The 26,303-nt window shown below is 43.2% G+C and overlaps 1 protein-coding gene across 2 annotated transcripts in view; it reads left to right on the top strand.

Moving 5' to 3' along the window:
* The window catches only part of LOC101158766 (plexin-A2), a 248,635-nt gene that overhangs the window by 211,818 nt on the left and 10,514 nt on the right, over positions 1–26,303 (top strand). For both annotated transcript variants that reach the window (XM_020704870.2, XM_004070981.4), the window contains exons 23-29: positions 11,674–11,740; positions 11,876–12,022; positions 12,609–12,768; positions 15,613–15,716; positions 20,816–20,915; positions 24,460–24,650; positions 26,079–26,248. In XM_020704870.2, coding sequence (XP_020560529.1) covers positions 11,674–11,740; positions 11,876–12,022; positions 12,609–12,768; positions 15,613–15,716; positions 20,816–20,915; positions 24,460–24,650; positions 26,079–26,248 — 939 coding nt within the window. The remainder of the gene's footprint in view (positions 1–11,673; positions 11,741–11,875; positions 12,023–12,608; positions 12,769–15,612; positions 15,717–20,815; positions 20,916–24,459; positions 24,651–26,078; positions 26,249–26,303) is intronic.

The following is a 26,303-nucleotide window of genomic DNA, read 5'->3' on the forward strand; positions in this document are numbered from 1 at the left end:
TTACCATTATTGGTATTTGAGACATTCCTTTGTGTCTCTAGAGATGCAGACAGATTTGTGACCACTTGAGGTGAAGATAAAATATTTCTTAAGGTTCCGATGGCCTTCTTATTGGTTCGTGTTAGCGTCTGTTCAAAATGGGAGGTGGCGGCCTCTCGTCCAATCAGAGCACGAGAAATCATCTGCCTTCCGTTTCATTCAAAGTGCCTTCCTTTTCATTCAAAGTGCCTTCCTTTTCATTCAAAGTGCCTTCCTTTTCATGCAAAGTAACTTCCGTTTCATGCATACTCCTCTCTCACACACACATATAAACTCTTCCTCACACGTTCATATATACTTGTCTTTCACATACATACATTCTTTTTTAAGAGTGACAATGAGAGTGAGAATGTATGTATGTGTAAAGTAATATATATGCATGCGAGAGAGAGAATATATGGATGTGCAAGTGAGAATATATGAATGCGTAAGAGAATATATATGCATGCGAGAGAGAGAATATATGGATGTGCAAGTGAGAATATATGTATGCGAAAGAGAGTATATATGACTGTGAGAGCAAGAATGTATGAATGTGAGAGAGAGAATATATGGATGCGTAAGAGAATATATGTATGCGAAAGAGAGTATATATGACTGTGAGAGCAAGAATGTATGAATGTGAATGGTTCAGAATAAATAATGTCTTATACGGCCCCTCATAGATTTTAACCGCTTTCATTCTCATCACAGCTTTCTAAAAGCAGCATATAAGCTCAATGCTTAATTATTCACCATCTAAGTGGAATCCACACAGGAGCCTAGAATGTTTAGACTCTTTGTAGACTTATTAATTACAGCCTTTATTAGTGCTCAACTATGTCTTCCTCACATTTCCATCTTTGACTTTCTATTTCTGCCGACTGCCTTTGAAACTGGATAACTGGGATGTGTAATGTGGAGAAAAATTCAGATCTAATTTAAAATCAGGTTGCCTGGTTCCAACATGACGAAGGACATATCACGGAAAAATGGCGACTGAATTGACTTCATTAGGTTGGAACCGGAAGGAAGTCATTTTCTACAGGTGACATCACACTCAATCCATCCAGTAATATTATACTGTACAGTCAGTGGGTGCAACATACCACCCACGCAAGTCATTACCATTGACTGTATATGAGAACTGGACTGAGTGCCCCCTCCCCTTTTGCATTCCAAACAGGAAGTACATGTTGGCTCCAAGAAGCCAAAATCCCATTGAGTTCTATAGAGTAAAAAACAGCTGTTACTCAGTCATTTTATTTGTCAGAATAATAATTCTTGCTCTCTGTTTTAACACTTGCTAATCTAAATAATTTTTTTTCCATATTTTTCTGTTATTAAAAGTTATTGCAGTTGGAAACTGACCAATCAGATGTCTCAAAAAAGTTTGTGGTTTTATGTCGAACGTTTAAAACGTTAAAAAGATTCTCCCGAGCCCGCTTTCAATTGGTAGGGGTGTGGCCTTCCAACAAGCTTACTCCTGGTTGGTGAGATCAGTTGCCATAGAAATTAGGGCTAGGTTGATAAATCGATTAATCGATCTGAATTGATCCAAGCTTAGTAAATCAAAGATCAATCCATAAAAATAGAAATCGTTTTTTTATGCCTTTCCTTTTCCGGTGACCTAATGCCTAACAGCAGTAATGCCAAAGTCCACTAGCTTGATGCTAACGTATAATAGAATTTCCCATATAGGATATATATGACGATATATATATACGATATACGATAGGATATATATAGGATATATAGGACGGTTAATGCTAAACATACATTGCTGACTAAATATAAAAATGTTCAAAACATAAATAGATTAACCCTGCGACAGAGTGGTGAACTGTCCAAGGTGTACCCTGCCTTTGCCCACAAGTGGCCGGGATAGGCTACGGCAGCCCCATGACCCCGAAAGGGATAAAACGGCAGAGGGTGAATCATGAATATATTGCATTTCTATACAGATATGTCTGAATGTGTAAACCATGTAAATTCAAAATTGAATTAGATCGAGGTGATCGAAAGAATTAAGAAAGAATTATTTAAGAATTAAAAAAAAAAAATTGGAATCCAATGGCACTGGTAAACTGCACTGAATCTGGACATTATTGGTGATACCCAACCCCTGTTGACTCTAGCCAATCACTACTTACTGACAACGTCTGGCTCCAACATGCAGCGGTGTCCAAATTGCGAATAAATGGCGACTGAATTTACTTAAGTTAGTCATTTTCAATGAGTGGCATCGCAGTGACTATGTCAATTTGGCTTTTACAGTCAAAGGTTATTACACTCCAGTAAATATTGTTATCGATGCATTTACCATTTTTTTATTGTTGATTTTTCTATTAAAATACACTATGAATTCCTCAAAATATTGTTTCTTTTTTAATGTTTTATCTCAAAACTTTAAAAAAAAACATTGATATTTGTTATGGATAGATGACCAAGAAAACTCTCTGTCTCATGTCCAATGCTATTTTGTCATCTACAAAAAGATTTTTTTTTTTTCCCTAAATCGATTCAAAAAAAAAAAGTAAAATGCACTGTATAAAAACTAAATTCAGCAAACAATTCATATGGGCTAAATTATTGTATTAGATTTTGATCACAGACACATCAAAGATGCTTCAGAGTGAAAAACTAATTCAAGAAATGTCTAAAGCAGCCAGTAGCTGCAGGTTTTTGCGTTTATCCTCATTTCTTAGTGATGCCATTTACTCTTATATTGTGATCTTTCCTCCATTCTCTCCATTTCTGTTGAAAGTTTTGTCTCCCACATTTCCAGTTCCTTTATCCTGGCCATAATACTCTTTTAATGGAATCACAGAACATTGCCTCTATCAGCACAGGACTCTTCAATCTTGTGTTATTTTCCTCCTCAGCGTTTTTATAATGAGATTTCCTCCCATGCAGAGCAATGAGGAACAGCATTATTAAGAGTGTGAGGACTGTGTTTGGCATTAGTTTCAATGGAAGACATTTCACTGACTTGCTGATATAGTGACCCCCCCCTCCCTCCCTCACCCACCACAACCACCACCACTGTCTTCCCACCATTAGAGATTGGGTTGGGTGAGGGGGGGGGCTGTTCTTAAACACCACGCGGGATAATGAAATCCTGATGTTCGTTAATGAAACTCCATTAATTGAAAGAAGGAAGTGGTGAGAGATGAGGAGGAGGAAGAGGAGTGCTTCTCCCTCACGACATTCAAAAGGAAAGATATTAAGGTAGGAATGGGGGGGGGGATAGAAAGCCCTCCACACACAAAAGCCTTTTTTTTGTTATACCTCCATCTTTGAGACTTGCTGAGCTTATTAAAATGCTTAATAGGTTCCATTAACTTCGAACACACTCAAGACTCATGCAAAGAGAGGGACACGCTTGCTGAAGGGATGGGGGGTGGGGGGGATTGTAAAGGAACGAGGGCGATTACAGAGGGATTTGGGGCATTGTCCAGAACGATTTAGTGTATTTGGGAGTGAAAACACACAGCCGGAGGCTCCTCTTGTGGCTCCTTCAAAGGCTTCCACTTCATTACTTCTTCCTGCAGCGTTAGTTCTTATGCGCTTCATTGTATTTGCATACAGCTTCACTTTTGTCTTCATACGTTTCTAGAAGCCGGAATGACGGCGGCAAAAGGGAAAACGGGCTGCTGAGCCTCCGTCCATGGTTTTAGAAAGCTGCCGTTAAACTGCCCATCAGATTTCCAGTGTGGACGACATCCTAATAGTATCACATACTAAACAATGACCAAACTGAGGGGGAATTCAATTCAAAGATCAGCTTTACACATCTTTAGTCTTAAGCTACGTTCACGGCGCCCTCTGCAATGCACATAAAAGGTCTACGTAAACCCAGGTTTTGGGCTTCTGCCTTGCAAACTTGCATCGTTTTGCACATTTCTAAGACCTTTTTTGGGCTTTATGTACAAACACATGCTGAAAGTCAAATCTGGTTGACCTTTGACCAACAGGGACTCTGACTCTTTGGATGGTGTGTCTTTTAATTCACAGAAGTACCAGCTGTTTAAAAAAAATTGATCATAAAGGAGAAATTAATAATTGCGGTTTGTCTCCGGCCGGTGTAGGTACCATAACCGTTCGGCCTGGAACTTCTGTTCGGGGTCCTTTTGACTGAAGGTAATGTCACACTACGGTAACCCCACTTGGACAAACTACGTAGCGTCGAGATCTGCTCTGGTTTTTTTCATTTCACATTTCCTTTCATAACCTTAAGTTATTTTCCCTCATAAATTGTGTCTGACAATATTCTTTGTAATTTCTATAAAGACATGTTGCCACAATCCGCTTGTTATTCCAGTTTAAATTCAGCCTTGGCTGAAAATGTTGTCAGCACGGCTAAATGTTGATCTTCCGGGTCCGTTCTGCCAATAATAAAGCACTCTGCACACGGATTAAAAAAAACTATAAGCGAACATGCATTCAATAATCATAATAAGAATAATAAAGGCACGTTTAGAAGACACTCTCGCTCTATGTCGGAGCTCTGTTTGTTTACAACAGACTTCATAATATTTTATTCTATGATAGTATCGTAATTTGTCCAGACCAATCACTATCTGACACGTCATTGGACCAACGGACAGCCAATCACAAAATGTGACGTCAGCATTAGTCCGTGGAACCCAAACGGAAGTTCCAGGCAGAACGGTTATGGTACCTACACCGGAATGATGACACCAAGTCTTTCACATATCAGAATCGAGCTGTGAAAGAGAAAGCCTGGAGCAAGACGTACCAAATGTACACCACTTCAACCTTTTCCACTAAGACTCTTTCGACTGTAGGTGGTTAACATGCACTAGTATTGGGCAGCGACAGTCCAGTGTGAACACCGTAAGCTAAACACACATTCAGCATGTTCAAAAACACATCAGTCAAATGCCCCTGTATGGGTGCTGCAGCTTTTTCGGTTGCTCGGGCCCGCAGAGGGATGTAGAGAGGAGCAGACGCATCTAAAGGGGACCACAGCAGTGTCTTGCTGTTCCTATGAACCTCATTGAAAATGGAACGTACGATCGTCACGCGTGTGGTAAGTGTATCGTAAAGCAGCGGTCCCCAACCATGTGGTACCAGGCCACACAGAAAGAATAAATAACATTACTTTCATTTTTATTTATTTCGGAATCTGACAGATGTTTTATTTTGAAAATTGCCTGATTCTCTGTCAAATCCGTTTCTGTTACTCTTGACGCAGGCCAATTCACTCCTCTTGGTCATGTGATAGGTTACCGCTAAAATAAAACCCAGGAGCTTGCAAAATGAGTAAAAAACAAACGTCTTTGGAAAGTTTCTTTGCCAAGGGGAAAAGGCCCAGCCAGGAGACAGAAGAGGAGCCTTCAAGCTGCATTGAATAAACAGTACTTCTTTTTTGCACGATGAGTGTGGGAAGGCGAGAGGATGATGACACCTGTGCGATGTACAATGTCATGCGTGTCAAAATAAAAACGCTCAGGCTTCGTCCTGTCATGTCTCTGTTCCTCTTTTATCGTAATGCTGCTACAAGAATAATCCGCCTACAATTTAAAGACCAGGTTGTGAAAAATTTCTGTGACGTGACACCGGTCCGTGGCGTTAAAAAGGTTGGGGACCACTGTCGTAAAGTATTGGTATGGCTGATGTGAGTCACACACGGGGTGATGGTTTTGTACGGGGCCCTTTCACCACTCACTTGTGGCGTAGGGGTGATGGTTTTGTACGGGGCCCTTTCACCACTCACTTGTGGCGTAGGGGTGATGGTTTTGTACGGGGCCCTTTCACCACTCACTTGTGGCGTAGGGGTGATGGTTTTGTACGGGGCCCTTTCACCAATCACTTGTGGCGTAGGGGTGATGGTGTTGTACGGGGCCCTTTCACCACTCACTTGTGGCGTAGGGGTGATGGTGTTGTACGGGGCCCTTTCACCACTCACTTGTGGCGTAGGGGTGATGGTGTTGTACGGGGCCCTTTCACCACTCACTTGTGGCGTAGGGGTGATGGTGTTGTACGGGGCCCTTTCACCACTCACTTGTGGCGTAGGGGTGATGGTCTTGTACGGGGCCCTTTCACCACTCACTTGTGGCGTAGGGGTGATGGTGTTGTACTGGGCCCTTTCAAATTCAAATTCAAATTTCAAATTCAAATTCAAATTTTATTTGTCACACACACAATCATACAGCGTACAATGTGCAGTGAAATGCTTAGGCGACCGCCCGCGACCTCAAACAAGAAAGAATATCAATAGGAATAGGAAGATAGATATAAAATATAGGAATATACAATATAAAAACATAAAAACATAAAAATAGAATGTCCGAATGTGTGCAAATATGCTCTAAAGTGACATATGTGAAAGTGGCTTGTGTGTATAATGTCCATGATTACTGGTTAAGAGTCCGTATCGCCTGCGGGAAGAAGCTCCTCCTCAGTCTCTCTGTGTTGGCCTTCAGAGAGCGGAAGCGCTTTCCTGACCGCAACAGCGAGAACAGTCCGTTGTCGGGGTGGCTGAGGTCCTTTGTTATCTTCCTGGCCCTGGTCCAGCACCGCCTGCTGTAGATTGAGTGCAGGTCAGGGAGCTCGGTGTGGATGATGCGCTCAGCTGAACGCACCACCCTTTGGAGAGCTCGTCTGTCCTGCATGGTGCTGTTCCCGAACCAGGTTGTAATGTTTCCTGTCAGGATGCTCTCTATGGTGCACGAGTAAAAGTTCCTAAGCACCACAGAGGGCAGTCTAAAGTCTCTCAGACGTCTAAGATGGTAAAGACGCTGCCGGGCCTTTTTCACCACGGTGTTGATGTGACAGGACCATGACAGGTCCTGCGTGATGTGGACACCGAGGTATCGGAAGCTGTTCACTCTCTCCACTGGGCTCTTGTCGATGACGGGGGTCTGGTAGTTCCTCTTCTGCTTTGTGGCGAAGTCCACTATCAACTCCTTTGTCTTGCTGACGTTTAGGAGGAGATTGTTCCTCTCACACCAGTTTTCCAGATGTCCAATCTCCTTCAGGTAGGCCGTCTCATCATTATCAGTGATCAGGCCCACCACAACGGTGTCGTCAGCGAATTTGATGATGGTGGTGGAGTTGGTGGACGCCACGCAGTCGTACGTGTACAGTGAGTACAGTAGAGGGCTCAGAACACAACCCTGAGGGGCTCCAGTGTTGAGAGTGATGGAAGCTGAGACAAATCCGCCCATCCTTACTGCCTGTGGTCTGCCAGTTAGGAAATTGGAGATCCACTGACACAGAGATGGGCTGAGTCCCAGGTGCTCCAACTTGGTGGTGAGTGTGGAGGGAATTATGGTGTTAAATGCTGAGCTGTAATCAACAAAGAGCATTTTAACATAATTTCCCCTTCCAGTGTCCAGATGAGTGAGAGAAGTATGAAGTAGATGAGAGATAGCGTCGTCCGTTGAGCGGTTCGAACGGTAAGCAAACTGTAGTGGATCCAATGTGTCAGGTAGTGAGGAGATAATGAAGTCTTTGATCAGTCGCTCGAAGCACTTCATCACTACTGAGGTGAGGGCTACAGGTCGATAGTCATTGAGGGAAGTAGGATGGGGTTTCTTTGGGACTGGAACAATAACAGACTCCTTAAAGCATGTAGGGATCACCGACTGAGATAAAGAAGTGTTGAATATCTCTGTGAACACAGGTGCTAGCTGGTCTGCACAGGCTCTGAGGACTCTACCTGAGATGCCATCTGGACCTGCTGCTTTCCTGGTGTTTACTCTCCTGAAGGCTCTCCTCACGTCATGCTCGGAGATGATGAACGCGTTACTGGTACTGGTAGTGACTTCCTGTCTGCAGCCGTTAGTACCGCTAGCATTAGCGATGCTAGCATTAGCATCGCTAGCGTCCTTGGCTGCAGCCTCGAAACGAGCATAGAAGGTGTTCAGTTCGTCTGCCAGAGTCCTGTCCGCGTTCGTCACACCGGATGTTGGTGCTCTATAGTCCGTTATTGTTCTTAGTCCCTGCCACAGGCTCCTGGAGTCACTCTGTTGGAGTTGTGACTCTAGTTTCCTCCCGTAGCGCTTCTTCGCCTCTTTCACCGCCTTCCGGACGTTGTATGACGCAGCCTTATACAGCTCCATGTCCCCGGACGCGAGTCCCGCGTTATAGGCAGCGGTGCGAGATCTCAGAGCGTCACGGATGGTTTTATCCACCCACGGCTTCTGATTGGGAAACGTTCTGATCTTCGTTTTCTGTACGGTGTCATCCGCTAGTTTCCCCACAAATCCCACAACCGCTTCCGTAAACACGTTGATGTCATCGGAGCTGTTTCGAAACATGCCCCAATCAGCGTCCTCGAGTGCGTCCTGTAAGGCGGCCACCGATTGGCCCGTCCAGCGCGCGACCTCTCTCTGAACCGGGCGACCTCTCTCTGAACCATTCACTTGTGGCGTAGGGGTGATGGTTTTGTACGGGGCCCTTTCACCACTCACTTGTGGCGTAGGGGTGATGGTGTTGTACGGGGCCCTTTCACCACTCACTTGTGGCGTAGGGGTGATGGTGTTGTACGGGGCCCTTTCACCACTCACTTGTGGCGTAGGGGTGATGGTGTTGTACGGGGCCCTTTCACCACTCACTTGTGGCGTAGGGGTGATGGTTTTGTACGGGGCCCTTTCACCACTCACTTGTGGCGTAGGGGTGATGGTGTTGTACGGGGCCCTTTCACTACTCACTTGTGGCGTAGGGGTGATGGTCTTGTACGGGGCCCTTTCACCACGCTTTAGTAGTGTGTGAGTACTGGTCCCTTACTGATCGCCTGCAAATGGAGGACTCACGGGGTACAGGGGATGCATAATTGTTTGGAGACGCGCCCTGATTGTCTATTTCCTCATTTCTAACAGTCAGGCAGCACGCAAGGAGCGCTAACTTGTCCGTACCACACACCTGCATTTCTCCTACTTCATCCTTACGTATTCTAGAAGTGTTTGCTATGACCGGTGGAAGAAATGCGCATTTCCACTCTATTGGATCACATGCGTGTCCCATCCTGTATCCACCTGTAAAGGCAGTTGTGACATAAGTTTTTCCCTCATGTCAGTGGCTAAACTCATGCATGAACCTCTCCAGGCTTTAGTCCTAGCCCGGGCGCCGATACGCGACTCAGCAAAGTCACGTCCATGTTGGACTGAAAAGCTATAATCATGCGTTGCGCTGCAGAGGAGACGGAAGCATTTCCACATTGCCATTAATACCTGCCTGCTTGGATTCCCACTAATCCGCGGTTCATCACCTCCCGCCGTAAAGCCCCTCGATCATATCCACCAGACTAATCACAGTCATTTACTGCCGCATTAAGAGGGTCATTTTCTGTCAACGCACTGCCGTCTGAACAGGCAGTGCTCATTTTCCAGCCAGTCTGGCAGGGTTCATCTGCAACCAGGTGACAATCCCAAGCTGTCAGTCTCTTGTAAACCGCAGTGGGATGGGGGGGGCACGATCCACGTGTTATTCCTCCATTATAGCAGTTGCCCACAGGAACACGGCGCAGGCAGAGAGAAATCTCATTCTTTCGAAAAATATTTTGAACATTTCTGCTTCACTTGCAGATTTTGTTTGGATCTATGAGTTTGTATGAAGTGGGGGAAGGTAAACTTGTTGACTTCTATCAGAATTTTCTTTAAAAAAAAGGTGATATTTATATTGAAGTTACATTTCAATTCATCATTCCTCCTTCTTGTAAGTCAAACTCTTATGTTTGTAAACGTTCCCTCAGAAGGAAAATCACTACATGAAGGAAGAGGAACTTTCATCTCTAGACAGAAAGTCTGTATAAGCATGCTTGGAAATAATTTGTTAAAATATACATTTTCTTTCTAAAAAAACGGAAAAAAAAGAAAAGAAAATGTTAAGTTGGTGACTCATGAATTGTTCTGCTTCTTGTTACATTTATATTAATGCAAATTAACAACAAATACAAAGTTTTTATTTAAATGTTTGCGAAATATTTAAACAAATATAACAAAACACATTAATGTCCACCTGTAAACGTATAAATGAGATAAAGTTTCATTTTTCATCCCTATGTCTATAGAAGTTTGAACTCATAGAATGTGAAACAGAGAAATGATTCAGAAATGACGCAGGATTTGCATTCCAGCCACAACTAAACACCGCTAAGAGGACCGGCCGGTTGCTATGGTGATTCCCGCTTTGTTCTTGCAGTTGGAGGGAGAGGAAGAACCGGTGTCGAACAGGTGGAGGCAGACAAAGACGCGCTAGAAAAAGAATCTCAGATGAAAAGCTGAATCCAGAAGAAGAAAACATCGTGTTATGCTGGATATTTGTAAAAAAAAATATTCTGAAGGACACAATAAACCAAAACACACTGCTGACAGCTGAAACAGGGACTTTTTTCTACTTCTAATGAGAAATAATAGATCCTATAGACACTTACTGCTGGTACTTGTGATTCATCATATTCACATTCCGCTTGTTTGAGAAAGAAAATCTTTAAGCCCAAAAACTACAATTTACCAAAAAATTTGTTTTAAATTTTCATTTAGATTATTATAATCACCTAATAATGTAAAATATGTTAATTTCATTGTGCAAATGTTATAAAATACATGACATTTCAACTACAGCCGCAATTTCTTTTAGTTTTTCTGTATTATTTTTAAACTGATCTGACAGAGGACGAACATTCAGCCAAACACAGAAAGTGACGGGTTAAAAAGAGCACATTCAAAATCCTACATATTTATATTAAACTTAAAAAAGCTAAGTATAAATCATAATCTAGTTTCAGGTAAAGCATGTGAAGCATAACAGCCCTGCTTTCCAGTTTGTTCATAGTTTCACATTTATATTCTTTTGAAATAGATTTTAAAATGTGTTGACAACAGAAAAACATGCAGAGACAGAATTTAAAAAAGATCGATTAGTTTACGACTTTGATACGATGTTGACGACTAAAACACAAACGCACCAAAACGGTCATGCAGCAAAAATAAAAGCACAATAAGAAGCTAGAAAAAAGTTTGCAAGCTGATGGGAAGGATGCTTCGATGCTCACGCACTGGAACCCATAATCATTATGGGATGTATACAGGCTCCCCTCATCGCCTGTAGAAGCAAATATTCACAGGTCATCGCACAATTGCGTTTTTTTTTATTTGTTTTCATGCCCAATCAAGCCCAGCAGAAAGCCTACCTCCATCTGTGATTGACTGGGAAGGGCGGACAAACTGGAGAGGTGTGTGTGTGTGTGTGGGGGTGTGTGTGTGTGTGTGTGTATGCGGTGGGGGGCAGCAGAGGAAGGAAGGAAATGAGAGGAGATCATTTTGGCGTTACCTGGCTGTGACAGCACTTGTCTCTCTCAACAGCTGAGGCTTGTCACAGCTGCTGATGTCCCGCTGTGTCGAACCACACATGAATAATCAACAATAACACACACACACACACACACACACACTTATACAGGGCGTGTGCGCACAGATGCCCTCCGTCTCCGCTCGGCTTTGCTCACTCACTGTGACCGCGAGCGCAGAAGCGAACCCGTGTGTCGGCGAGGCCAACATGTCAAGATAATGTCCCCGAAGATTGGCCCCCAAAACCTCATGAATTATGGAGGATTTCGGTTCCGCTCGTATTTTATCAAGAGGGAAACTTCATGTCGATCCTCTAAATGTCCTGTCATTCCAGAACGGAATCGGTTGCAGAGAAGATGCTCACAAACTGGTTTGCCTTCCTCCTTCACAAATTCCTCAAGGTCAGTACGCAGAACAACACAACCTGCTGTGTGTGGGCGTCTCCTCCTAAATGGCCTCTTTGTTGTTTTATTTTGAAAGTTATCAAGTGTGAGGGTTTTTGTTTTTTTTAGCGTGATGGCTGTGTGTGTTGGCAGGAGTGCGCGGGGGAGCCTCTGTTTATGCTGTACTGCGCCATCAAGCAGCAGATGGAAAAGGGGCCCATCGACGCCATCACTGGAGAGGCCCGGTACTCCCTGAGCGAGGACAAGCTCATCCGCCAGCAGATCGAGTACAAAACCCTGGTAAGGCCACACTCCGCCGAACACCGCGGGGGTTTACACAAAGGCTCAGAGCAGACGCCGCCGCCGCCAAGATGCTTTTTTAACTCTTTTCACAATGAACTGCTTCTTAGATGTGTTTTATCGCATCACTCAGCCGTGGGAAGAAAATTAGCTAAGTGCCTGACAACAGGACACCGTGTTGGTCCAACATCCAGATAGGTGGTTGTAGTGATTGAAACCCCCCCTTTGTATCTACACACAGCTACACGGGAAACATAAAGGAAAAGCCCTCACACAACCAGCATGTGACATGACAACGCTCTGATTGCTCCGACTTTGAATTTGGCTCATTACGTGCTAATACCCCGGCAGAGTTGGAAATTGGTGTCCCGCCGAAGGTGTGAAATTAGATTTTGGGATGGCTGTAAGAGCGGAAATGGTGTTTCCGAGCTCCTGCTACGCTCCGAGGAGACTCTAATGAAGGCGAAGCTCCGAGCCTGGAGCCAAGCCCAGTTGGTAGCGGGACATCTCAAGCTCCTCTCCTTCTGTGATGATTGACTCGTTCTCTTCTCTGTCCACGCCCTCCACCCTTGTCTGTACAATCCAGATCCTGAACTGCGTGAACCCCGACAATGAAAACAGTCCGGAGATCGCAGTGAAAGTGCTGAACTGTGACACCATCACCCAAGTGAAGGAGAAGATCCTGGACGCCGTTTACAAGAACATGCCCTACTCCCAGAGACCCCGCGCCGTCGACATGGACCTCGGTACGGCACACAAGCGCAGTCAACACCTGTCATTTTCACAGATTGCCAGATTCAACCTTATATAACCACTGCTATCATATCTGATACTCGCATTTCTAAGACCTTTCCTTAACCCTTGTGCTATCCTAGGCACTTTGTGTACAACACAATGCACTCAATAAATAAAAATGTAAAAAAAAAACGTGCAAAATTGCACTAAAGGAATCCACAAAACAGCAAGACCATAAAAATTTTACTAATTTGGTCCATGTTTTCTGCCCTGTAGTTTATCATCATTCCACTAGGGGCAGTAGAAGGGATTGTCCTGGTCATTTCAAAATGGTTGCCTCCATTAAATTTAAAAAACACTTTTTGGTGGGAAAATATCATAAGTTTACTAAATTTTCTAAATGTTTAGATTAACTTAGCGATTGGTGTTAATTATTAAATCACTACTTGCTGTATTGAAACAATGCAACATTTGTGGATAATAAATTCTTTCTAATAGAATTACGCAATGTAAAAATGTATTGTATTAGAGAAGTGGCTAAATAAGATGCTTTTTTTTCCCCTGAACACTAATGTCAATAGTTTGCGTCTTAAAAGAACATTATAAGCAACAACTTACCAAATTACTCAACATAAGTGAAACTATATATATCTCATCAAAAAATGAAACTGAAAATCTTTAATGTGGACTTTATCCAAGGGTTAAAAATAGCATGTTAATTCCAAAAAAATGAATTTTCTGTCAATGATTTCATGTAGTGACCTATACAGGGAGGGAACATCTAGGCGTGTGTACCAATGATCAGCACATTAGTGAGATAAAACTCCAGCAGCCCGTCAATGGTTGCCAGGCCGTCTGTCAAACAGACAGAGCGGAGCATCAATGTCTGTTGGCGCTCTCTGGCTGGTGGGGCCAGGAGGACTCAGTGCGTTTAGGCAGAACAGAGGGCTTGTTTTACAATGAGTGTTTTTACATTTGTGACGTGGACGATCGTGCTTAGCTCCACTCCACTCCCACGCAGTCTGCCACTTCCATCCTTGCTTGTGTCTCTACCTCCACTCTGTCCTAGTTTTATTTATTTTTTCGTCCATATCTAACAATTTTACAGCTTCTTGTTGATTTGAGCCTAAGTGGAACCCCACTGAGATAAAGAGACGTTTCATGCTCATGCAGCAGGGGTGTAAAGTTACACAACCCAAATAGCAAGCTGGAAATCAAAGCAACAGACAACACAATGACTCAGCGTTCCCTCTTTGTTTTTGATTTCGACTTTTTGACTGTTTGCTTTTTCCATCTGCTGTGCTTTCTGAACAAGATGGGCTGTGTTTGACAGACATTCACCAGTTAGGAAACATAGCCTGCCTGCCTGCCTGCAAGCATGCAATAGTCATGTGAAAGGTAAAAATCAGGATAAATCCACCCCTGTCTGCGTGAAGATGCTAGAGTATACCCCCCTACTACACTGCATTGGTGCTCCATCATATGATCCGTTTTTTTCCTGGCCAGCATTCCTGCAACCAACCTGCATTTTTACATGTTTCAAGCAAAACTGTAATTATTCATCACGCCTCGTCAACCAACAGCATTTGGATCCTAGAACAGGCATACATTAATGTTGCAGAGCCCATAAGATAAGAGTGTTTGATGGTTAAGACCACAAATCCATACAATGGGAGTAATACCAGAGTATAACGAGGAGTTTTCCTCTACAATCATGTTTTTTAGATGCAATACTTCACTCAGCTCAGCAGTTGGGAGTCGCAGACAGAAGGAAAACCTGATCAGAAATCGTAGTTTAGAATCCGTTTTTTGTTTTTTTCAATTGCCCTCAGAGCCCAATGTTTGTTGATCCGACTGTAAATCCTTAAGGTATCAAAAGTCCCTGATCTAGAGGTGGTGGACTAATACTTAAGTCCACGGATAAATACTACATGCCAAATTCACTTTAGATGCACCATTAAATTGTTACTTAAGAAAAAATGTATAAACACTGGAATACTTCACACAAAAACTGAAAAAAAACTTATATATACGCCTTTACAAATAATATTGAATGTTTGCATACATACCAATATACTTTTACACTCAATATTTTACATTTATATTTTATACACTTATAATATTTTATACTTATATTTTACACTTCAATATTTTTAAACTTTTACACAAATACTTTTAAACTTTTACACAAATACTTTTTAACAATTACATACGTATTAAAAAATAATTTTACATACATGCTTATATACACAAATACTATTACAGCCTTATGTACATGCTAATATGTATTTAACGTGTGTAGGATTAAAGCAGTGTGACTGTAACTGTTTTGTGCACGGAATATAACAGTATACAGTATATTCAAGAAGATAATAGTTTTTATAAATGAATGTACTTTGTAGGTGTAAGAGTACCCTCAAATTTGTGCAACAAAGTGTGTATACTCTGTTGTTTCTTCTTCTCAGTGAGATACGTAAAGGTAAACTGCTCAGAAAAAGTACAGCGCTTCAATGTTGCTAACTCATATAGCATTTCTCTTCAAAGTACTTCTCGTGGTTTAATGGTAGTTAGCGGTCTGAGCCGCTACGCCAGCAGCTTCGCCATGTGCTGCACATATTTGAACGTCAGCTGAGAAGCAAACTTAAAAGTTGTGTGACTCTAAGAAATGAAGGATAATATTTCCATTGTGTTTGGTTTGCATTTGGCTAGGTTTGACACTGCACGTGTAAGCTAGCTCTGGGGCTACACCAACCAAATCGCAAGTGTTGGCTAGCTGTGAGCGCTAACGCTTGCAGAGAAAAGCAAAGGGAAAAAAGAATTCCAGCGAGCTTACGCTCTCTTCTTGGTGCTTTCAGAGTGGCGCCAGGGACGAATGGCCCGTGTGGTTTTGCAGGACGAAGACATCACCACCAAGATTGAAAACGACTGGAAGAGACTCAACACACTCTTGCACTACCAGGTAGAAAATGCACACAACAAACAGTATTCTGCTTTTTAAAATCATCCCTCAAACTTTACTCTGGGTTTATCAGGATTGTTTTCTCCTGCTCCTATTATGGAAATAGCTTCACTGACACTTTAATGTTTCCTGCTCTCGATTTTAAGACAGCCGGTTTCTGAAGCCTCATCTCCATGCACAGATAACAGGCTCACAGAGCAGAGGACCATTACCGTACACAAGGAGGGAGGGACCAATTATTATCTCTTCTCGGTTTTGTTTGTCTTTTTACTCTCTAACTACTGAATTTACAAAATAATTTTTTCTAATACTTTCTTGAGTCCAGTTCAATGAAGTAGTGAGATAAAGTGGAGGAAAATGACGAGTTCTGCATCTAAAAAAAAAAGGAATTTGTGTCATTTATATGAATAAAACAAAGAGAGAAACAGCAAAAGCCACAGATAAAAAATAATAAGGAATGGAATAGGAAGTGTGTCTCCTCTTGCTTGTAGTTATATATTCACCCGGCCCTCATTAGCCAGCCAAAGGGGACCATCTGCCTAAAAACTGCGTGAGTTTTGATTCTACCTGCGTCAGAGCGGAGGGGTTTGACAGGGATGCATCACGGGGGCGGCTCCATCTTAGCAGCAGAGCCAGAGGACGAGGTAGCGAAGATCTTGACCTCACAGGCGGAGGCCGCTCTGAGCTCCTGGGCCGCCAGAGAACAGGCAGAATCACTTAGCAGATGCAGGAGTCATTAGAAGAAAGGGACACATCGTCGTGTCCTTCACAGAGAACTCGGTATCATGCTGCTTCTTCCTCCTTTGTCCTTTTTCTCGTGACGTTGTCCGTTCTGCTCTTGACCTACTTTCTACTTATCTTTCTCACTTTTCCTCTTTTTTTTGCAGCTTTTTTAATGTTTTCCACATTATTTTTTTAAACCCATGTTTAAAAAGTTTCTACCTGCAAGCAATCATATGTGGGAGCACTTCACCTGCTTTGTTTCTTAACAGTCCTTAGTACGTTAATCCATTACTAGCAACAACTACTTTATTTGCAGTCACTTTCCAAGAACAGCTTCACCCTGCTGTGTCCACAGCTTGATCTTAAAATGATTCTGTTACCCCGGTAACAAGAGGACAATTGGTAACCGTTTGAAATCAATTGCACTTAATTTTACTCTTTGGAACCAGATTGTAGAACAAGTTTTTTGATGCATTTGCATTGCGTACATAGATAAAACCTCAAGGTTTCACACTGCAAACCACAGATAACAAGTGGTTTACTGAGGGCCATGAGTCTTTTTCTCTTCTAAAACCGTTAAGAAGCAGAAGGAGACAGATTGAAAAGAAATAAAAAAAATGTATCAGCTTTGCACCAACCTTTGAGTGACCAGCTAAGAACAAAGCTAAATGCCCCTCGTCTGACCTAAAATGCCCCTCGTCTGATCTGAAATGCCCCTCGTCTGACCTGAAATGCCCCTCATTTGATCTGAAATTCCCCTCATCTGACCTGAAATGCCCCTCATCTGACCTGAAATGCCCCTCGTCTGACCTGAAATGCCCCTCATCTGACCTGAAATGCCCCTCATCTGACCTGGAATGCCCCTCATCTGACCTGAAATGCCCCTTTCTCTTCAGGACAGCAATAGAGAGAACACAGATGATGTCACCGACAGAAAGATCCAGTTGCCTGTCTATGTCATCGGCCGATGCTGCTTGGCTGTTTCAAATCAAACTTTATTTTTTATAGCAACTCATGCTACTCAAACTGCTTTCCATAAAAACATCAAGTCCCAGACCTGGATCTCCCACTCTGGGGTGGGCACACAACTCAGAAAAGATGTAACTATTCTCTTTGTAAATGTTAAACAAGAACATAAAAAAAGGAAGTAGGACATTGGATCACCCTAGCTCTCAGCTGCAGTTTTGCGATTTTTGCATCACAGTCCTTTTTAAAAAAAAAAACATTTTAGAAAAGACTGTGAATCCATTGCTGCGCTGAGGAAAATCCTCTGAAAGGTGTCGAGATATGACAGCATGAGTCCAGACGAGATGGGAGTACTGGGTAGGAAAGACTGTGGTGGGGGGTTGAGAAAAGAAAGATAGAGGATGACCACACTCTGCTGTCTGGTCGACTCACCGCTGTCTAATGGAAGGTCTTATCACAGGCGGGCCTCGCCGCTCTTATCACACCTGCCCAATATCAGCCCCACACTGGATTATCCCTGAAAGGCGAATCTGCACGCCTTCAATCATTTGGGCTATCACAAGGACCCATCTCTGCTCCGGCTCCTGTGTCAGCCATGAAAGGCAGAGAGAGAAAAAGATGGAGGGACTTGTAAAAGGAAAAGGCTGCTGAGAAGCTATTTCATGCTCTCTAGAGTAAATGTATCACAGCGTTGGGGTGGAAACTTTGCGGAAAGTTGCTGGCGGATTAAAGGGAGCGTACATGCCGGCAGACAAAAGGGAGCTCACAGAACGGGAGAGTTGATCAAAATGATGTTGAAGGACTCAGGAATGAATGAGACGCTTTAATGGAGGATGAATGAAGGGAGAATTGAGACGTTTCTCCTCAAGAAACCCGAAATTCATCCTATGGCCTGTGTAGTGTGTTCAGAGTGGCCAGTTAATTCCAGATCCAATATCATGGTCAGGAGTAGCTCCTAAAGCCTCATGCACCTGTGCTGTGTTGACGTGTTTGAGTTGCCTGGGCCCGTGGAGGGTGGTAGAGAGGAGCGGACTGCCTCTTATGAGTGCAGGTGTGTCTCGTAGGGCCACCTCAAGGGATGTTGAAAATGGAGCGTACACGTGAAGTATTGGTAAGTAATGTAAGTTGTATGCACTGATGAAGTACTGGTGTTGCTGTCGTATGGTGCCCTTATACCACACTGTAGTCGTTTCTTAAGGTGCCATTACTGGCTCCTCACTGACAGTGGAAACAACGCACACACAGGGTGTGCAGGTGATACACGAGCGCCTGTGGGATATCTGCACAAACTGCACCTTGATTGTCTAGTTCCCTCATTATTAATGCTGCGTTCACACCGAACGCAATTGGGTGTTAAGTTACGTTCACAACTGGGCATGTGATGAGCGTTCAAGGATGTGCTAAACAGGAATTCTTGTGCTGTTCACACTGGACTGTCGCTGCCAGATACCAATGCATGTACTCAAAGCTGAAAGAGGCTTGTTGTAAAATGTCAAAGCGGTGCAAATCTCATGACTCTCGCTCCAGGCTTTTTCTTTCACAGATCTATCCTGAAATCTGCAATAATTGGTGTTATAGAATTCCGGCCGGGTACAAACCACAATTATTCATTTCTCCTTTATGATCAATTTTCCAAAGGTTGGTACTACCGTGAACCGAAAGGGACGCCGTCCATACATCACTACCAAATCTGAGTCCCTGATTGGTCAAAGTACGACTTTCAGTGCGCATTCAATGCTGCACATTTTGTTCATAGAGCGCAAAGACGGACTTAAAACTGTTTGTAGCAATGTGTGAACACAGGAGTTTTGAATCCAGAAGCTCCAGACACGTGTGGGAGGAGCTTATGTCTTTTTGAGCCTCATCTCTACATGGTAGCATTGACTGTATATCTAATTTAAAATGCACGGAACACACGGAGGATGTTTACAGATCAGCTTTGTTTATTTTGAAGAACTCCCCAAAAGTTTCAGTAAGCACGTCTACATGTCTGGGTTATGAGATCATTCATATCTCTGTCATTTATCACACTCAAACATTGAAACTGGACGTCTTTGATGCACAAATCCCATTGGATGTGAACGCAGCTCAACCGCCAGGCTGCATGCTAGGAGCGTACTGTTTCCACATGAACAGCGCCAACGAGCTCCTCGGACAGTCCCTATGATTTGGCCGGTCGACACTATTGCATCTTACCTTCCTCACCCTTACTTACCCTTGTGTGTGGTAAAAATGTGCATGAACTTTTTGCACCCTGAATGGTCCATGACTTTGATATTTCCTGTGGGCCACCTGCGTACACGTTTCCCCAATTTTCCCCCTCAGACAGCTCATATCTAACCGTAAGGGCTTAGAGAGCTGCCTCTCAACAACCAATACAAACTCTACCAAAAACACTCAATGAGTGATCCATTTTCCATCAAGAGAAGGACAAGACCTCCTTCTCTTTGAAGGACACAAATAAAGAATTTTCAATCCTTTCTGTGGATTCTTTGAGGTATCTTTCTGAGGGTGGAGGCCTGACATTTGCCTATTGTTTCTCTTGTGATGGAGGCTCGTCAGTTTTTCTTTGTGGGGCTTGAAGCAGAAAGCCCTCCTGTGGGTAAATCTGTAAAGGCCAGCCAACAGGCTCTTTTGTTTTCAGGGTAAAAAGGAAGAAAAAAAGAGAAGTTCAGTTTGATGCCTTCTGTTTTTCCTTCATAAAAGCTGGACATGTGAGTGCGCTCACAGTAGTGACATCAATTATGACAGCGAAATGATGTCATGCATTAGCTGAAGAGGATCCAATGGACCATTTTATTTCCCTCAAATTGAAAGTTTTCTTAATTTCTGCAGCAAGAAAGGGATACAGGAAATACATGTCAGTGTTGGTTTCCTTTTAAATTGTCATACCTGACTTCACATTAGATGTTTGCCGTCTCTGACGTAATGTTAGCTTGTCTTTTTTTTTTTGTCTTTGTCTCCATCTCCAAAGCTTACATCATGTCTGCCAGAGCATTGACAGTCATGTTGAGTACAGCCGCGATGCAGGCGCAGCACTTTGCCGTGCCGAAAAAGCCACAGGGCTGCGGCACCGAGCAACAGGGAGCACAGATATGACACGAAGAGATGAAGGCTTCTGAGATGTATTTTACTCAGGGGATTGCTCACTCGGGGTCTTACATCCTCTCATGTTGTTTTCTCTGTGGTGTGAAATAAATCTGTGAACATGTTGTAAACAAATATTCTGACAGGCTTTCCAACTGAAGAAAAAAAAAACCTTCTTGGAATTGATTTTATTTTATGTTTTTTGTCACAAAGGCTGCGACTTTTTCTAAGGAACTGAATTAATTTAACACTTATAAGGGCCAGAAAACAGCTATTTTTCTGCATATAATCTCACTGAAAGGGTGTTGTTTGTCTCGACTCAGGTGTCAGACCGCTCCGTGGTGGCTTTGGTGCCCAAGCAGACGTCCTCGTACAACATCCCGTCCTCAGCCAGCATATCGCGGACTTCCATCAGCAGATACGGTGAGTCCCGACGTTAGAGCTGCCCGATCCTGGTCCTTGAGATCTACCAGCATGCTAGTTTTGCTGTTTTCTCTGCTTTCCACGGATTTGTTGACTCAGGTTTCTCCTCAATTTGATTGACTGGACACACCAGGCAAACAGCAGCAAAGACGTGCAGGGAGAAAAGTGGAATTAGTCAGGATGGTAGATTTGGCGGATCAGGAGTGGACAGCCCTGCTCTACTTGGGCTCCCCTCATTTGAACTTGATGAAAAATCAATCGGACACAGAACCTTTGCACCATGTTTGTCAGTGACGGAGCTATTCAGGTTTCAATACAACACAGAAGTATGGTTCTTTTACACACCAAGGCAGGGGTCCCCAAACTTTTTCCAGCGAGGGCTACTTGACGTTTCCATTCTCTGATCGGGGGCCAGGGTCAGTTTGAAACAGAAAAAGTGTGACGGTCACAGGGGGGCCTAAATGTAACTGAAAGCCACACATAACCAAATGTTATTAACCCAATCTGATATCAAATAATCCTCTCTGGGTTCTTTAGCCAAAAAAAAAGAATTATAATAATGACCAAATATATAATTAGGCTCTTTATGAAATCAGTAAAAAAACAAATAACCCTCTCTGGGTTCTTTACATAAAACGTCAGGAAATATATAATAACAGTATTTTAGATTTAAGAAAATCAATAATAACCAAATAAATCTCTGTGGATTTCACAGAATAAAGCTTTTGTTGTCAATGCACAATTTAAGGTAAATATTAAACTTCAGTTTTTAGAGCAGAATCTCTTAAATGACTCCTATGAGCAGCAGGCTCTCAAAATTTTTGTGTTCTTTCTTTATAATCCAGTTTTGGAGGCTTCAGGAGGCTAGCCGAGTAGACACCATTGTTTGTTCTCTCTGATCAACTTCCTTGGTTAATTTTTCCATCATTTTTCCGTTTTAAAGGGGGGCGGGGCCACGTTCAAGTTCTATGACTGGGGCAAAATGAGGTGGCAGTTGCAACATTTTTAGCTTGGCTCACATTTCAATTCAATTACGCTTTATTTACGTAAGGAAACAATTCTAGGGATTCTGTTTTTCATGCTTCCATGAGTCTCGATCCTGATGCCAGGATAAAAAAATAATAATGCAAAAGAAATAAAAAAATAAAAAGGGTCTTTCTCTGATATCGTTCAGTCAAACGGGTGGGAGGGCCAGGTCCGGCCCGCGGGCCGTAGTTTGGGGACCCCTGCACTAAAGGGTGCATCAGATTGCTAATGAATGGTCTGTTTTCTGAGCTTTTGTCAGAAAGTTATATAGAGCGCACTGTACTATAAGGCCCATTTAACAAGACAAAAGAGCTAGAAAGAAGTACGTCAGTCAGTCAGAAGCTGTGTTCACAGTAAGTCTACAACTTGTTTGTAACACGCTTCACGTTTTTTTTGTTTTTTTTGGGCTGGGTGGGTGCCTGCAGCATAGGGCGGGTCTCCCTTGGGGGGCCCTGGCTTGAACAATCACTCAAGCACAGGTGCCGTCCCACCTTTGCACCAGTAGTTTGCGTGACTGAATGAAATGTTTCACGTATGTTAGTCTGAATGCATAGGTTTGCGTGTGCGAACATTAGTTGTATTATGTCCATATTTAATTTTTTGTATGGGAACATATGTAACATTTGAGTGTGTGGACAGGCTCCGCCCCTTTAAGATATTTTATACATCTAAACCAGACAGTAATGATTATAAACATCCAGTAACTTGTTGCTTTATGATCCTTTATTATTTTACCCCCCACCCTCGGCCCTTTCTATAATCACCCTCTTATCCCCCCCCCCCCCCCCCTCTCTAACAGGCAGAAAATAAATAGTAACCTAGAAAATTGAATATGGAATTAAAAAAATCTGAGATTTTATTTTTTTTGGCCATATCGCCCAGCTCTACTTCATAGGTTCTTCGGTTACTCTGAATTACCCCTAGGTGTGCATGTAAGGGTATGTGGGTGGTTGTGGTATAGGCCTGCAACAGACTGGTGACCTTTTCACCCAACAAGAGCTGGGATCTGGCTCCTAACCTCATGGCTAGATAGCTCTGACATCGCTCGCCACTTTTGTCCAACCGTGAATGTTAGGCTGGGGTTGTGAGGGGCCGTAAGCTATCAGGAGAGAGTTTAAACAGAGAGCTCTCAGTTGTGGGTGACAGGAAAGGGGGCAGGGTTGCTCCGCTCCAACGGTCCCGCCCACAACTCAGAGGTGATGAACTCCTGCCGCTCTGCAGAAACTGTGTCCAAGACAGTATGTTGATTTGGGCTAAAAATGTCCGAATCATAATCAAGAAACCGCTGGGCCATCTTTAAAAATAGATCAAAAGAGGATCCCAGTGGGTCTTTAAAACATGGGGTTGTTGGCACACCTCCGTGTGGTTTGTTGTTAGAGCCTCTGAAAAGATGTCGTCTCCTGCTGCTGGTCCCGTGCCACTCCAAGTGGATGTGCGTGGCATTGAAAGGAGCCGCTGTTCTGGCGCCGGCCCGGCTCTCATCAATCACTTGTTGGCACAGCAGCTGTTCTCCGACACCTGCGGATGGATTTTTACCAATTTCACGTCCAGCACTTAGCATCTTGACTCAATCTGCACCGCTGGCGCGCCTCCTCCTCGGCCTGATCGCACTCCCGCCGTGCCGGCCAGCTGCATCCTGGAGCTGACGGTGAAAGTGCAGGGAGGCTGAATCGTGACGGGATTCCCAATCTCAGCCCACCCCCGCAACTGATACCATATATAAAGCAGCCTTTGTCCCCAGTGACCGCGCCACATTTTCACTGTTTGGGCTCATTTGAAAGGTATCAGGGGCCTTAATGGCCGCCATGCTTTGTTGTTCGGCTCGCCTTTTGAAGGTGAGAGAGAGAGATCCTCGCCGGATTCCTCAGATCCTCCAGAGAGCCGGCCGCCTTGAGGAGATGCTGACTAATTAGGAGGGGAACCGGTGTCATTCAGAGTGAGGCGGCAGATGAGGGGGATGTATGGATGAAGGATGGTGGCTGTAGTGCCTTTACAAATTGGGTATCTTTTGATGCCTTGATTAGACTGTGACAGGGCTGTTTTCAACATGGCGCCGAGGGAAGAGCCAATTATGAGCGCCTTTACCAGAGGCCAGGCGCAGCCGTGAGACAGGGATTATGTAAGAAAGAGAGAATGGCCGATGAGTGAGATAAGAAAGACTGTAATTATCTCCTGATTCATGACACAGAAAGAGGAGCGAAACAGCTAATAAACAGATGATTAAAAATGCAACATCCCTCCTGCCCTCCACACATCGGTCTGTCTTTTTGTGCGGCAACACAAGAGGTGTTGGAGTGTTTTTTAGACTTTTTGTGTGAAATCTGGATTAGTGCTGAGAACTGTTGCTGTGCAAGCGACCGCGATTTTCCCCAAATCCTCTTTGTCCTCAAACAGATCATCATATGTTGCTGTTAGAAGACATTCTTTTGGAACCACTCACTTATTTTGATGCGCTGCCTCATTTCCAGCGACATTAATCACTGCAAACACTGAATTTATATACTTTTTTCCTGGACAGACTCTTCGTTCCGCTATACGGGGAGTCCAGACAGCCTGCGTTCCCGCGCTCCGATGATCACCCCCGACCTGGAGAGCGGCGTGAAGGTGTGGCACTTGGTGAAGAACCACGAGCACGGAGATCAGAAAGAAGGAGATCGGGGCAGCAAGATGGTCTCTGAGATTTATCTGACCCGGCTGCTGGCTACCAAGGTTGGTACCCCTCTGGATCCCCGCTGCCCCTTTAGAACAAAAGTGACTTTTTTAAGCAGACACAGGTCCAAGAGAATGCAGAATAACCAACGTAAATTGGAATGAAAAAAAATGACAATTTAATGAATTATTGCTTTAAGTTGCCACAAAGGATGGTTTTTCATTCAATGCATGTCCATCAACTGCAAAATGTTTATATTTATTAAAGGAAACAACCGTAATCCAAGAACTATTTTCAGTAGTTAAGCAAAATTGGTAGAAATCAGCATTTCCCAGTCTTGATTCCAACACCATTTTTGGTCTTTTCCTTTTTTTTTTTTTTTTTTTTTTTTTTTACTTGTCCTGTCCAACAGCTGGGCAGACAGATGAGAGCTGAGGGCCTCTTGTGTTGGACATAATTTTTGGTCTTTTCCAAAAAAAAAATCTTTTTGTCACACAGTCAGCACAGCTCATTTCCTCTGTACTTTGGTTTTAAATGCTCCTACTTACTTGGTATATGGTATTTTAACACGTGAGAGATTTAGGTTACATATTTAGTCTTGATATGACAGTATTTCTCAGTTATTTTAAGGTTATGTTAAGGTCCATCACAAAAAAATGACTCCTATACTAACTAGCATTGCTTATGGTGTTCCACAGAGTTCCATATTGAGCCCACTTTAGTTCTCGTTTGTGTTTCTTACACATGTACCGTATTTTATTTTCCTTTTATCATCCAATTTAACATATATCCAGCCTGATTAAAGATGAACATTGCTAACTTGTGTTGGAGAACACAGGATTCAAACATCTGATGGTTCCACTCTTAAACTATCTGATTCCCTTTCTTTAAGACCTGGACCTTTAGCTTTTCTAAAGTAACGTTTATTAATCACCATATGTCTGAACATCTCTTCTTTGTGCCTTGTAGACCTATTAAAATAAACGTTTTGCTCCTCACATCTGAAACCATCAACTGAAAGGCTTTAGTGAATCCCTCAGATCTTCATGATCAGCCTATGACGCCTATAAGACGTCTTTACTGGGGGAGTGCAGGTCGACTCAAATCTCACCTCGACCCCCTTATACTCAACGTTTAGACTGTTTCCTGTAAAGAAAAGCAAACTTTTACAAACTTCTGCACACGTAGTTCTATTTTTTGTTGGGAAAGGTTCTCTGTGAAGTTTGATGATGAACAGAATCTTGAGGGTTGAGCTGTGAAACCATTCAGGACAGCCATGAGAAGTGGTGCTGAACCGGCACATCTGCCCCTGATATTTTTGCATTTCCATGTTTTAAAATATTTTCAAAATAAATGTTTTTTATTTTTTTTGTCGCTGTATTTCTTTGATATCAGAGCATCTGCTTGCTTTTAAGTTCCAGCTTTTATTTTGTTTTTTACCATCAGACTTCCTGTCTAACCTGCATGTTTTTTCAATCTTCCACCAGGGCACGCTGCAAAAGTTTGTCGATGATTTATTTGAGACGCTGTTCAGCACCGTCCACCGGGGGAGCACTCTTCCTCTGGCCATCAAATACATGTTTGACTTCCTGGATGAGCAGGCGGACAAGCACGCCATTTATGACACGGACGTCCGCCACACTTGGAAAAGCAACTGGTAACATTTGATCGTTTAGTTTAAGCAAATAGATATTTTTGTTCCAAACTATTGA

Source organism: Oryzias latipes, chromosome 7 (assembly GCF_002234675.1).
Source record: "Oryzias latipes chromosome 7, ASM223467v1".
Lineage (NCBI taxonomy): Eukaryota > Metazoa > Chordata > Actinopteri > Beloniformes > Adrianichthyidae > Oryzias > Oryzias latipes.